Consider the following 14567-nt stretch of genomic DNA (forward strand, 5'->3'; position numbering starts at 1 on the left):
TGTCTATGGGGTGCCCCTTGCCTCAGTATATAAAGGATGGAGGAGGAGGAGGCCGGCCAAGGCTAGGTGCGGCCAGTATGTGGAGTCCTATTAGGACTCCAAGTCCTAGTAGGAGTCCACCAAGGGGGAAGGAAGGGAGAAGGAAGTGGAGGAGAAGGAGAGGTGGCCGGCCCCCTTTTCCCTAGTCCAATTCGGACTAGAGGGGAGGGGGGGCGCAGCAGCCCCTTGGCCCTTTCTCCTCTTCCCACTAAAGCCCATCAAGGCCCATTGCTTCTCCCGTAACTACCCGGTACTCCGAAAAATACCCGAATCACTCGGAACCTTTCCGATGTCCGAATATAGTCGTCCAATATATCAATCTTTACGTCTCGACCATTTCGAGACTCCTCGTAATGTCCCCGATCTCATCCGGGACTCCGAACTCCTTCGGTACATCAAAACTCATAAACTCATAATATAACTGTCATCGAAACCTTAAGCGTGCGGACCCTACGGGTTCGAGAACAATGTAGACATGACCGAGACACGTCTCCGGTCAATAACCAATAGCGGGACCTGGATGCCCATATTGGCTCCTACATATTCTATGAAGATCTTTATCGGTCAGACCGCATAACAACATACGTTGTTCCCTTTGTCATCAGTATGTTACTTGCCCGAGATTCGATCGTCGGTATCTTAATACCTAGTTCAATCTCGTTACCAGCAAGTCTCTTTACTCGTTCCATAATACATCATCTCGCAACTAACTCATTAGTTGCAATGCTTGCAAGGCTTAAGTGATGTGCATTACCGAGAGGGCCCAAAGATACCTCTCCGACAATCGGAGTGACAAATCCTAATCTCGAAATACGCCAACCCAACACGTACCTTTGGAGACACCTGTAGAGCACCTTTATAATCACCCAGTTACGTTGTGACGTTTGGTAGCACACAAAGTGTTCCTCCGGCAAACGGGAGTTGCATAATCTCATAGTCATAGGAACATGTATAAGTCATGAAGAAAGCAATAGCAACATACTAAACGATCGGGTGCTAAGCTAATGGAATGGGTCATGTCAATCACATCATTCTCCTAATGATGTGATCCCGTTAATCAAATAACAACTCTTTTGTTTATGGTTAGGAAACATAACCATCTTCGATTAACGAGCTAGTCAAGTAGAGGCATACTAGTGACACTTTGTTTGTCTATGTATTCACACAAGTATTATGTTTCCGGTTAATACAATTCTAGCATGAATAATAAACATTTATCATGATATAAGGAAATAAATAATAACTTTATTATTGTCTCTAGGGCATATTTCCTTCATCAAAATCACCGCATATCTTCGCCGCATAGTTTCAGAAAATAGAAGATGATGAGAAGAGGTGCGGGGATGTAAATAGATGGATCCCAAGCCCTCCATTGACATCAAGTGACCCAGATAACCACTGCTCGGTTAAAAGTTGAATATAATTTATACTAAACCTTTGTACTTATGATTACATTTTTAATGCGTATAATTTTCTTAGTTGACATACTTATCCATGCAACATTATTGCTAAGTACTCACTATGTTTTTATTTACTCTCCATATTAGCTTTGTCATAGGCCAAACTTTATAGAGTTTGACAAAGTTTATAGAAAATAATATGAACATTTAAAATAACATATATATTCAATGATTAATCCAACACTATTAATTTGTCATTTTCAATGTTAATAACTTTTTAGAAACTTCGTCGAAGTTTACAAAGTTTGACTCAAGATAAAGCTAATATGCAAAATAAATAAATAAACAAAGGGAGTAATAGTTATAGTCATCCTTTTTTATACAATTATTATGTGTATCATTGTAAAATACATATGCTAAACTTGAATAGTTTAGTAATAAAAGCCTTCTTGAGTTATTTGGACTTTAAATTACTGTGTAACAAAAACCTTCAATAATTATTTTGACAAATGTATAAACTACATAGTATGAATTGTGTGTGTGTGACCACATCTTTAAATCTCATGGTACAAATCTCTAAAGCATACCACCAAAAGAGTATCTCAATAGTTTCTAGTTTATGATTAACTAAGCATATTTATAGAAAATTTCTAGATTATAAGTTGAACTGTTGGCATTAATTCATATTTTCAAGGTGAAATGTGTCCTGCAAATTTCCAGGGTTTCAGCAACAAAGTTGAACATATCCATGCTATGTACTTTCTGTTGAAATAACATCACTTGTAATAAATCACCTCACACATAATAATGTTGTGGATTTTACTATTTATGTGGACATCCGACTTGATTATGTGATATGCTCGTGGGCAATGTACTTAATACCATATAGTGTATTTTCTGCACTTGTAGATCGTGAGCTACCTTTTCTTTTGCTTCTTCGGCTCCCTAGGCGAAGCATATGCAGGCGGTGGGGGCGGAATATCTCCCCTGGAACCCACTCCCCCATTTTTTGTTATCATTATTCTCCTGCACAATCAGATCATTCGCATTTTCTTTATTCTTCTCCATCGATTCATGTTGTATGGTCTCTCCTCCGCGAATAAGTTTATGATGAGGGTTGAGAGAGTCCAACCCCTGCTTGTCACTCTACCTTGTCTTTCTCACCATTGTTGTTGAGTTGAGAACGACACATAATGGCTTTTTTGGGGGATTACTAAGCTTTGTTGAGGGGAGTATAAGTTTTATCTTATATTTGTATGAAGTAGTAATATCTTTAAGTAGATTCGTTTAAATAACTTCCAAAAGTTTGACTTGACTTGCTTAGGATCACAGAAGCTCCACCGTCCCCTGTTTCCCACTCACCTCCCTTCCCTTCCCTGTCCCATTCGACAAAACACGCCAAGCACGCGCACCGAATCCATCGCCGAGCGAGCAAGCAGACACCACCTGCCCCGCCCCGCCCTGCCCAGACTGCCGCCCACAGTCTCCCAGGAGCTCAGAGGCGCCACCAAGAACCGCACGGAAGCGGCACCTGAGCCACCGGATCGATGGCGATGGCCGGCGGAGCCCCGCCGGCGCCGCTGCCGGTGGTGGGGCACCAGTTCTGCGCGCCCTACGTGGTGCCGCTGACGGTCACCAAGAAGGCCCTCAGCCTCTCCGACGGCGACTTCGCCATCACCGACGCCAACGGCGCCGTCGTGCTCAAGGTCAAGGGCGCCATCTTCAGCATCCGGAGCCGCCGCACCATCCTCGACGGCGCCGGGATGCCCCTCCTCACCATGCAAGAAAAGGTCCCTTTCCGTCCATCTCCCTCCCCTGGCCTGGCACCGCTGAAATTTTCTTGATCCGTAGACATGTCTCCAAGTTCTTTGCAGAGTAAGATCGTTGACCCGTAGACAAGGGTGAACTGAGTCGTCGCAAATTGGAATAGTGTTGCTATTCATTTTTATTTTTATTTTGAGCTGGGGGAAGGAATAGTCTTGATTTTTCGAGTTGAGCTGAGGGAGGAATAATCTTCTGACCTCTACATCACGCGCACAAGTCACAACCCAAATTATTATTATTATTTATTTTTTTAGCCGGGAGGAATAGTCTTGATTCTTCCAGTGGAGGAGATATATCTGCTGACCTCTACATCATGCTCACAAGTCACAGTCCAAATTATTGCAAAATCATCACAAGAAAGTAGCACAGGAAAATGACGTGTATAAATGAAGTTGACTAATTCCAAACTGCCAGTATTCTTAGCAACCGTTCAACTTGAACTTGATGCATGATGAGGAGTTTTGAACTAGTCCAACATGAGTATTTCTTTCTTTCTGTTTTGTTGCGACAAGCAGAGCAGGATGGGGATTCCGAATGATTCCAGTGCTTCTAATGCTTCTGCCGTTTGCGATAACGCTGCAGATTCCAGTTGTGAACACCAGAATGTTTGATCAAAGTTTTTTTTGTTCTTGTCCAAGAAATTAATCTGGAAAAGTTTCTCGTGGCAAAAAAACTTTCTTGGCGACCTATTATACACATAGATAAACAATTAGTGCCATCTGAATTTTGTGGCTTAATTTTAAACAACACAATTACAGATCAGATCCGTGAAACACGCTTCAAATTTGAACTCGACTAATTTCAACCGCCAACCGGAGCTGGAGATTGCTGCCATCACACCCTTTCAACTGTTCATAATAACTGAAACTCAAACAAGTAACACTGTTAACAAAACATCCAAGTTCAGTGCGTTTAGGGATTATTACGTGCCTGCTGTAGCTGAAGCGCCGTAGTTGATAATTGTGGTGGCATAATAACAGTTTCACTTGATCAGGTGTTCAGTATGCACCACAGATGGGAGGTGTTCAGAGGGGACAGCACCAGCTCAGGCGACCTGCTCTTCAGCGTGAAGACAACTTCGCTGATCCAACTCAAGACGGAGATGGATGTCTTCTTGGCCGGGAACACCGCGCAGCAGGTCTGCGACTTCAAGATCAAGGGCAGCTACTTCGACAGGTCCTGCGTCTTCTACCTTGGCGACTCCAACAACATGGTAGCTCAAGTAAGTGCTTTTCTGATCATGCTGTGAAGTTTCACAACTTTTTTTATGTAGCGAACATATGTATGTAACCGGTTACATCTGTCGCTGCAGATGAGCCGTAAGCTGACTGTTTCCAATGTGCTGCTGGGGAGGGACACGTTCAGTGTGACCGTGTTCCCGCACGTCGACTACGTGTTCATCGCGAGCCTTGTTGTGATCCTGGATGAGGTTCACAGGGACAAGCGCGAAGATTGATGAGTGAGTTATATACACTCCTGGATCCTGAGCGTTCCTGGAGTTCTACTACTGTGGTGTCATCTCAAGTTGATGTGTTGTCACTGGTCATTGGTGCTATCTGCATTTGATGTGGTGCGAGCATGGTGAACCATGCTGAATTGTGATGTTGTGGAATAATGTTTATGCACCTTACATTTGATCCCTGGCCTGCTAGTGTATCATTTGTATTTACCGCAGTGATTGATTGTTTGTTTGCTTGAGATGAAATGCTGCACATGTTTAGTGTTACAACCAAGGAACAAAAAGTAAATTATGTTATGCAAAGTAAGGTATCGAGCGATTTAAACTAAGAAGTATCCAATAGGTTTGTTTCATATTGTCACTTCTTTCTAGAAAAGGAGGATCACTTCCTGCCTCTACATCATTATGATGCAGACAAGCATATATTATTAAAGTTTACCAAGCACCAGTACTGAAGTACACAAATAACAAATAAAAAGCCACAACCGGCGAAAATATCACTTTTTTTAATGGGCAGCACACTACTACAAACTACAAGAGTGCAAAAGGGAAATCAAATAGTCCTAATTAAACTGGAGGTGGTATGACTAAATATTGGTTTCTAACTATAACTATAGACACTGAGTGCTAAATCAGAATACAATCATGTATGTATTTAAAAAAAAAAAATCAAAGCTCATTTCTTGGTTAAAGATAAATCTTGCAAAGCGCCTGCAACTTATACTTTTGGACAACCTAAATCAAAGGATATATATGATAAAATTAATTTTAATTTTCATACATTTTTATTGTAGTTTGTATGTCTTAGCAAACTTAGCATATATGTCAGATAAATCTTGCAAAGCGCCTGCAACTTATACTTTTGGACAACCTAAATCAAAGGATATATATGATAAAATTAATTTTAATTTTCATACATTTTTATTGTAGTTTGTATGTCTTAGCAAACTTAGCATATATGTCCTTGATTTTATTATAGTTTTCAGAGTAGTTTACAATCAAACTCACATGAAGGGATGTTGCTAAGATAGTGCTTATGAGTGCAAATGTGCAGATAAAAAATTATTGGTAATGGTATCCGGCGCAGATGGCAAACAAGCGCATTTTGCTGGCAGTTTTAGTTGCGACGCATGATCAAACGATGGAAGTTTCTGCCCGTTTTGTGTGACACGTTCAGTGTGACCGTGTTCCCCCCACGTCGACTACGTGTTCATCGCAAGTCTTGTTGTGATCCTGGACGAGGTTCACAGGGACAAGCGTGAAAATAATTGATGAGTGAGTTATATAAGCTCCCGGATCCTGAGCGTCCTCGAGTACTACAGCTGCCGTGTCATCTCAAGCTGATGTGTTGTCACCGGTCACTGGTGTAGTCCTGGCTATGGGCAGCCCGACCCAACTTTGTCCACGGGCCGGCCCTGGGCCTAGATTTTGAGCCTGATGGCCGAGCCCGGGCCCGTCATTTTCGCCGTTTATGGAAGAGGCCCGACCTGTGGCCCGAGGCCTGGCGGGCTTCTAGCGTGATGGGCCAGGCTCGGGCCCAGTTTTTAGGCCCGACGACCGGTCGGGCTTGGGCCTGAGATTTTTGCGTCAGGCTTTGATTGGCCCGGCCCGGCCCGACAGATGGCTAGGTTTACACTGGTGTTATCTGCATTTCTTGTAGCATTATGCTAGCATGATGAGTCATGCTGAATTGTGATCATGGGCGGATTTAGGCCCCAGGCAGAAGGGGCGTGAGGCCTGGGGCGTGAGGCCCATGTCCTTCATATATCTGTGTACTGTAGCTACACTAATTTGCTACAGTCAACAAAGCTGCCTGGGCCTTGGCCCAGTTTGCCTGGGCCTTGGCTCATTCCTGGGTCCGCCATTGATTGTGATGTTGTGCAATAATAATGTTTATGCACCTTACATTTGATCCCTGGCCTGCCAGTGTATCATTAGTATTTACCGTAGTGATTGATTGTTTGCTTGAGATGAAATGTTGAGCTATATATAATTGAGAGTACACGCCATTCATCGTCGACGATCCACCCATGCATGTATAAGCAATAAGTTGGCCGTCTATTGTGGCGATAATCCTAAACACACGGGGTTTTACAGGCCTGTCATGGGCTTTTCTCAAACTAATCCCTCTGCCTCCACTAATTTTGGGTGAGTCCGTCACCTTTATCTCTATCCAATCAAAAGATTCTAATTTATCCAATCAAAAGATTCCAACTAGGATGCCCCCCTATTTTCAGTGGGGTGAGCCCCTCACCCTCATCTCTATCCAATCAAAAAATTCCAACTTATCCAATCAAAAGATTCCAACTAGGACGCTCCGTGAATCCTCGTAAATCATAGCCCGTGTGTGTACCATTGCTCGTGAAGAGGGACAGGAAATCCGTGTTTGGTGGGAGCAGAGTGAAAAAAACCCGCGGAAATGGGTGTCTCCCATTACTAGCATCGAGGGACGAGCCTTGCGGACTGGTACTAGCGACAGCGCCATTAGGCTGGTTATAACGGGGAGTATCATATACTAGTATCATGCATATGATACTAGTCTATGATACTACATCCCTAATGCATAATATCATATGTTGGTATCATAGATGACTACATTTATTGCCATGCATGACACAAAGTAGCACATCATTTAATATGATACGGTATCATGATATGATACTCAAGCCTCTCTTTCTTCATTTAATTCTATGCCACCTCATCAAAATTGCTTAGTTGGCATACATGATACTACCTATGATACTCCTCCCATTACGGGCAGCCTTACAAAGGCCCATCTTATCTAGTTTATGGTATCACAAACAGTTAGGACATTAGACATGTGTGGAAAAGGTAATGCTATCACACACAGTCATAAGGAAAAGTATATGTGATGGAAAACATATCTCGCACGACGGGTCAATATGAACCGTCCGTGAACCGCACACGGTTTTCCCATAAGTTATGGTTCAAGTCATCACAGACAATTGTCTTTGTGAAACTGTGTGCCCTCACGTGCACACAATTTTCTTTTTGAAACTATGGGATAACTGACCACTTTGCAAACGGTTTGTTCATCAAAACTGTATGGACAATATTACACACAATTTTCATTTCTCGGTGGTGCGCGATAGTCTAGTGCACATATTTTCCAGACACACGGTTTTGTTTTCATTATCACACACAGTCCATCCATCATGTGCGGAGGAGGGGGGGGGGGGCTTTGTGACGCCCCGAGACCGTTGCGCCAGGTGTCTCCTAGTTGTTCGCTGTCGTTACCATGTCATTTGCTTGCGTGTTGCATTTCATCATGTCACCTCTTGCATCGCATCATGTCATCATGCCATCATTTCATTAATCTTATAACTTTTATAAATAAATTGTATGGATTTTCGATCCATTTAAATCGAGGAAAATGCACATGGTGATTTTCTCTTTATAACATATATCCTCCCAATATTATTAGGGAGCTATAATAAATATTCCATTCTTTTGGAATTAACCATAACACACGTGCAAAATATTTTCCCATGTCTATTCCTCTTCGAGTTTGATCTTCAAACCTTGCCAATAATTCTCATCTCTTTTATCGAGGCTCCTCCTAAATTCTTAACATTTTTGGACACACCTAAAGTTTAGACTCCATTCAAACTTCTTCGGTGCAAGTTTAATAATCTTGGATTTAACTGCCCCTATTTTGTTGGAACCATTTTTGTTGGGTTGGAAGTATTTTATAAAGCCTTAAAAATATGTCCCACCATTGTTATTCTTGATCATGGCCTCTTCTTCTAATTATTTTAACTCTCTCTTTTTTTTTCTCAGCTAAAGAGAGCGAGAACAGAGAGCCCAACTGGGCCTCCTTAGGCCCACTCTCGCGCCGGCCCACCTAGGCCACCCGCACCGAGGCCAGCTGACCCCTCCTATCCTTTCCCCACGGCCCAGCCCGCACCGGCTCTAACCCTAGCGACCACCAGGCCCGACCGAACCCTCGCTCTCTCCCTCACCTTCGCTCTCTTGCGCCGCCAGAGCCTCTAGCTCGATCCCCTCCTCCCTCAGCGCCATCTCTCCCTCGATCCCATCTCTCTCTCTCGCATGACCAGCGCCGGCCTCGTTCCCCTCCCTCACGCATGCCGTTGCCTCCCTCCTTCCTCTCCTGCAGCTCGTCCCCGACCACCCAGGCCGAAGCTCCCGCTGCGGCGCCTTGGACAGGAGGTCCCACATGGAGGCCCGCCTCACTTTCAGCGCCCTCTCCTCTGTTCCGCTGCTCCGCCTCCCTTGCCCTGGCGCCCCATCGGCCGGCGAGACCACGCCTGGCCGTCGCGCCTAACCGAGTCTCCTCCCTCTACTCTACCCCGCCTCCGCGCCGCCGTCCTCCATGGTCGCAGACGACCGAGCTCGAAGCTCCCGCCACTGCACCTCGTCGCGTCTCTGCTGCCGACGACCTTGCCTGGACCAGTCAAGCTTCGCCGCCCTGCTTCCCCTGCATCCTCTGCTTCGAGCAGGAGGACGAGACGCGCCCCCAACCCCCTGCCTCACTGCGTTCTGCGCCGGAGTTCCCTTCCCGACGCCTTCGATCCATCACCTCGTAGAGGAGAGGACCAGCAACACAAACCACATCAAGCCACGGCCAAAAACCTGCCGCGTTGACCAAGGCCCTGCTCAAGCCCGTGAAGTGTACGACAACACGACGCCCGCCAAGTTAGACTACCGCCTACACGTACCTCACCGTCGCCGTGTGTTATCTTCCGCCAAGAACAAGACAGCCCGAACATCTACGGACCCTGTACCACTACCGTCGCAAGAACGAGACCAACAAGTCCGAAGACCCCAAGTACCACGACAACTCTGAAGGGATTCGATTTCGCCAAGTTCCTCTTCGACACTGTGTACCACTACTGCCGCCGAACTTCTACAGAACGCGTACGACAACCATCGCCGAAGACCCGTGAACGACTACCGATGACCCTCCAAGTTCGTCCATGATTGCTATGTACCACCACCATCGACGTGAACCAACTACTACCACTACGAACATGGCGAGAACGCCTACTTCCGCTACGAACTTGATCCATTCCGAAAAGTCACGCCTCGAAGGTATAACCGTCGAGAACGACCGTCCGAGAACGAATGCATGTTTTGTATGAGATGAACCCCACGTTTGCACCGTGTCTGAAATTGTCGCTTGCATGTTCCTTCTCGTTGCCATGACGTCCACCCGTGGGAACCGGGCAACCGGGAGCACCCCATCTTCTTGCATGACACACTCACACCCACTTCCTTTGGCACCGATATCCCCGTGAGCTACCGAGTCATGGGAATGTTGCCGCGGCATCATTTCCGTTTCATCACCGTGGCACCTCTTTCTTTCTACCACGGTGACAAATGCTCTCATCACGCTCATGTCAACTTTTAATAAAAATTGCATAAAACTTGCAAACGTCATCCGCATCATGATAATAACCTTTAAATGTTTAAATTTGTTGTTGCACCAAATTGCTAAATGCATATGGGGATTTACCGGAATTGTTGTTATTGTTGTTTCCGGCCTTATTTAAAATGCCTAACTATGTTTTCTACTCATGTTTCACCTCTTGCCATGTTTAACAACATTTAATATTGTTGAGTACCTAACCGAGAGTGAACCAAATAAGGATGTGGTGTTCCGTCAATATGCAACTCGTTGCATATTGAGCTCCACTTAACTTGTAGTATTGTTTGTGCACTTTATATACGGGGGCAGGGGCACCCCAGAGGAACACAAGTTGATCCACGTGATCATATTCTTAGCCGTGTGCGGCGCCCCCTGCCACCATAGTCCTCGATAATATTGTAGCGGTGCTTAGGCGAAGCCCTGCGACAGTAGTACATCAAGATCGTCACCACGCCGTCGTGCTGACGGAACTCTTCCCCGACACTTTGCTGGATCGGAGTCCGGGGATCGTCATTGAGCTGAACGTGTGCTAAAACTCGGAGGTGCCGTAGTTTCGGTGCTTGATCGGTCGGGCCGTGAAGACGTACGACTACATCAACCAAACGCTTCCGTTGTCGATCTACAAGGGTACGTAGATCACACTCTCCCCTCTCGTTGCTATGCATCACCATGATCTTGCGTGTGCATAGGAACTTTTTGAAATTACTACGTTCCCCAACAGTGGCATCCGAGCCTAGGTTTTATGTGTTGATGTTATATGCACGAGTAGAACACAAGTGAGTTGTGGGCGATATAAGTCATACTGCTTACCAGCATGTCATACTTTGGTTCGGCGGTATTGTTGGACGAAGCGGTCCGGACCGACATTACGCGTACGCTTACGCGAGACGGTTCTCCCGACGTGCTTTGCACATAGGTGGCTTGCGGGTGATAGTTTCTCCAACTTTAGTTGAACCGAGTGTGGCTACGCCCGGTCCTTGCGAAGTAATGCTTTACTTTATCACTAAGCGGTAGCGATAGTCGTGGAAGCATAAGATTGGCGAGACGACAACGATGCTACGATGGTGATCATGACGGTGCTTCGGAGATGGAGATCACAGGCACAAGATGATGATGGCCATATCATATCACTTATATTGATTGCATGTGATGTTTATCTTTTATGCATCTTATCTTGCTTTGATTGACGGTAGCATTATAAGATGATCTCTCACTAAATTATCAAGAAGTGTTCTCCCTGAGTATGCACCGTTGCGAAAGTTCTTCGTGCTGAGACACCATGTGATGATCGGGTGTGATAGGCTCTACGTTCAAATACAACGGGTGCAAAACAGTTGCACACGCGGAATACTCAGGTTATACTTGACGAGCCAAGCATATACAGATATGGCATCGGAACACGGAGACCGAAAGGTCGAGCGTGAATCATATAGTAGATATGATCAACATAGTGATGTTCACCAATGAAACTACTCCATCTCACGTGATGATCGGACATGGTTTAGTTGATTTGGATCACGTGATCACTTAGAGGATTAGAGGGATGTCTATCTAAGTGGGAGTTCTTAAGTAATATGATTAAATTGAACTTAAAATTTATCATGAACTTAGTACCTGATAGTATCTTGCTTATGTATGTTTGATTGTAGATAGATGGCCCGTGCTGTTGTTCCGTTGAATTTTAATGCGTTCCTTGAGAAAGCAAAGTTGAAAGATGATGGTAGCAATTACACGGACTGGGTCCGTAACTTGAGGATTATCCTCATTGCTGCACAGAAGAATTACGTCCCTGGAAGCACCGCTGGGTGCCAGGCCTGCTGCTGGAGCAACACCAGATGTTATGAATGTCTGGCAGAGCAAAGCTGATGACTACTCGATAGTTCAGTGTGCCATGCTTTACGGCTTAGAATCGGAACTTCAACGACGTTTTGAACGTCACGGAGCATATGAGATGTTCCAGGAGTTGAAGTTAATATTTCAAGCAAATGCCCGGATTGAGAGATATGAAGTCTCCAATAAGTTCTATAGCTGCAAGATGGAGGAGAACAGTTCTGTCAGTGAGCATATACTCAAAATGTCTGGGTATAATAATCACTTGATTCAGATGGGAGTTAATCTTCCAGATGATTGCGTCATTGACAGAATTCTCCAATCACTGCCACCAAGCTACAAGAGCTTCGTGATGAACTATAATATGCAAGGGATGAATAAGACTATTCCCGAGCTCTTCGCAATGCTGAAAGCTGCGGAGGTAGAAATCAAAAAGGAGCATCAAGTGTTGATGGTCAACAAGACCACTAGTTTCAAGAAAAAGGGCAAAGGGAAGAAGAAGGGGAACTTCAAGAAGAACAGCAAGCAAGTTGCTGCTCAAGAGAAGAAACCCAAGTCTGGACCTAAGCCTGAAACTGAGTGCTTCTACTGCAAGTAGACTGGTCACTGGAAGCGGAACTGCCCCAAGTATTTGGCGGATAAGAAGGATGGCAAGGTGAACAAAGGTATATGTGATATACATGTTATTGATGTGTACCTTACTAATGCTCGCAGTAGCACCTGGGTATTTGATACTGGTTCTGTTGCTAATATTTGCAACTTGAATCAGGGACTACGGATTAAGCGAAGATCGGCTAAGGACGAGGTGACGATGCGCGTGGGAAACGGTTCCAAAGTCGATGTGATCGCGGTCAGCACGCTACCTCTACATCTACCTTCGGGATTAATATTAGACCTAAATAATTGTTATTTGGTGCCAGCGTTGAGCATGAACATTATATCTGGATCTTGTTTAATGCGAGACGGTTATTCATTTAAATCAGAGAATAATGGTTGTTCTATTTATATGAGTAATATCTTTTATGGTCATGCACCCTTGAAGAGTGGTCTATTCTTATTGAATCTCGATAGTAGTGACACACATATTCATAATGTTGAAGCCAAAAGATGCAGAGTTGATAATGATGGTGCAACTTATTTGTGGCACTGCCGTTTAGGTCATATCGATGTAAAGCGCATGAAGAAACTCCATACTGATGGACTTTTGGAACCACTTGATTATGAATCACTTGGTACTTGCGAACCGTGCCTCATGGGCAAGATGACTAAAACACCGTTCTCCGGTACTATGGAGAGAGCAACAGATTTGTTGGAAATCGTACATACAGATGTATGTGGTCCGATGAATATTGAGGCTCGTGGCGGTATCATTATTTTCTCACCTTCACAGATGACTTAAGCAGATATGGGTATATCTACTTAATGAGACATAAGTCTAAAACATTTGAAAAGTTCAAAGAATTTCAGAGTGAAGTTGAAAATCATTGTAACAAGAAAATAAAGTTTCTACGATCTGATCGTGGAGGAGAATATTTGAGTTACGAGTTTGGTGTACATTTGAAACAATGCGGAATAGTTTCGCAACTCACGCCACCCAGAACACCACAGCGTAATGGTGTATCCGAACGTCGTAATCGTACTTTACTAGATATGGTGCGATCTATGATGTCTCTTACTGATTTACCGCTATCGTTTTGGGGTTATGCTTTAGAGACGGCCGCATTCACGTTAAATAGGGCACCATCAAAATCCGTTGAGACGACGCCTTATGAACTATGGTTTGGCAAGAAACCAAAGTTGTCGTTTCTGAAAGTTTGGGGCTGCGATGCTTATGTGAAAAAGCTTCAACCTGATAAGCTCGAACCCAAATCGGAGAAATGTGTCTTTTCATAGGATATCCAAAGGAAACTATTGGATACACCTTCTATCACAGATCCGAAGGCAAGACTTTTGTTGCTAAATTCGGAAACTTTTTGGAGAAGGAGTTTCTCTCGAAAGATGTGAGTGGGAGGAAAGTAGAACTTGATGAGGTAACTGTACCTGCTCCTTTATTGGAAAGTAGTACATCACAGAAAACTGTTTCTGCGACACCTACACCAATTAGTGAGGAAGCTAATGATAATGATCATGAAACTTCAGGACAAGATACTACTGAACCTCGTAGATCAACCAGAGTGAGATCCGCGCCAGAGTGGTACGGTAATCCTGTTCTGGAAATCATGCTGCTAGATCATGATGAACCTACGAACTATGAAGCAATGGTGAGCCCAGATTCCGCAAAATGGCTTGAAGCCATGAAATCTGAGATGGGATCCATGTATGAGAACAAAGTATGGACTTTGGTTGACTTGCCCGATGATCGGCAAGCAATTGAGAATAAATGGATCTTCAAGAAGAAGACTGACGTTGACGGTAATATTACTGTCTACAAAGCTCGACTTATCGCAAAAGGTTTACGACAAGTTCAAGGGGTTGACTACGATGAGACCTTCTCACCCGTAGCGATGCTTAAGTCTGTCCGAATCATGTTAGCAATTGCCGCATTTTATGATTATGAAATTTGGCAGATGGATGTCAAAACTGCATTCCTGAATGGATTTCTGGA

At 44.5% G+C, this 14567-nt stretch overlaps 1 protein-coding gene across 1 annotated transcript; it reads left to right on the forward strand.

Annotated features, from left to right (window-relative positions):
• Positions 1 to 2795: 2795 nt before the first annotated feature.
• On the forward strand, positions 2796 to 4961 carry LOC125514519 (protein LURP-one-related 15-like). The gene is made up of 3 exons (XM_048679857.1): positions 2796 to 3229; positions 4258 to 4485; positions 4576 to 4961. The coding sequence occupies exons 1-3, from the start codon at positions 2987 to 2989 to the stop codon at positions 4717 to 4719; spliced, it is 615 nt and encodes a 204-aa protein (XP_048535814.1). The 5' UTR covers positions 2796 to 2986; the 3' UTR covers positions 4720 to 4961.
• The last annotated feature ends 9606 nt before the right edge of the window (positions 4962 to 14567 follow it).

The sequence above is a fragment of the Triticum urartu genome, chromosome 6 (assembly GCF_003073215.2).
Source record: "Triticum urartu cultivar G1812 chromosome 6, Tu2.1, whole genome shotgun sequence".
Lineage (NCBI taxonomy): Eukaryota > Viridiplantae > Streptophyta > Magnoliopsida > Poales > Poaceae > Triticum > Triticum urartu.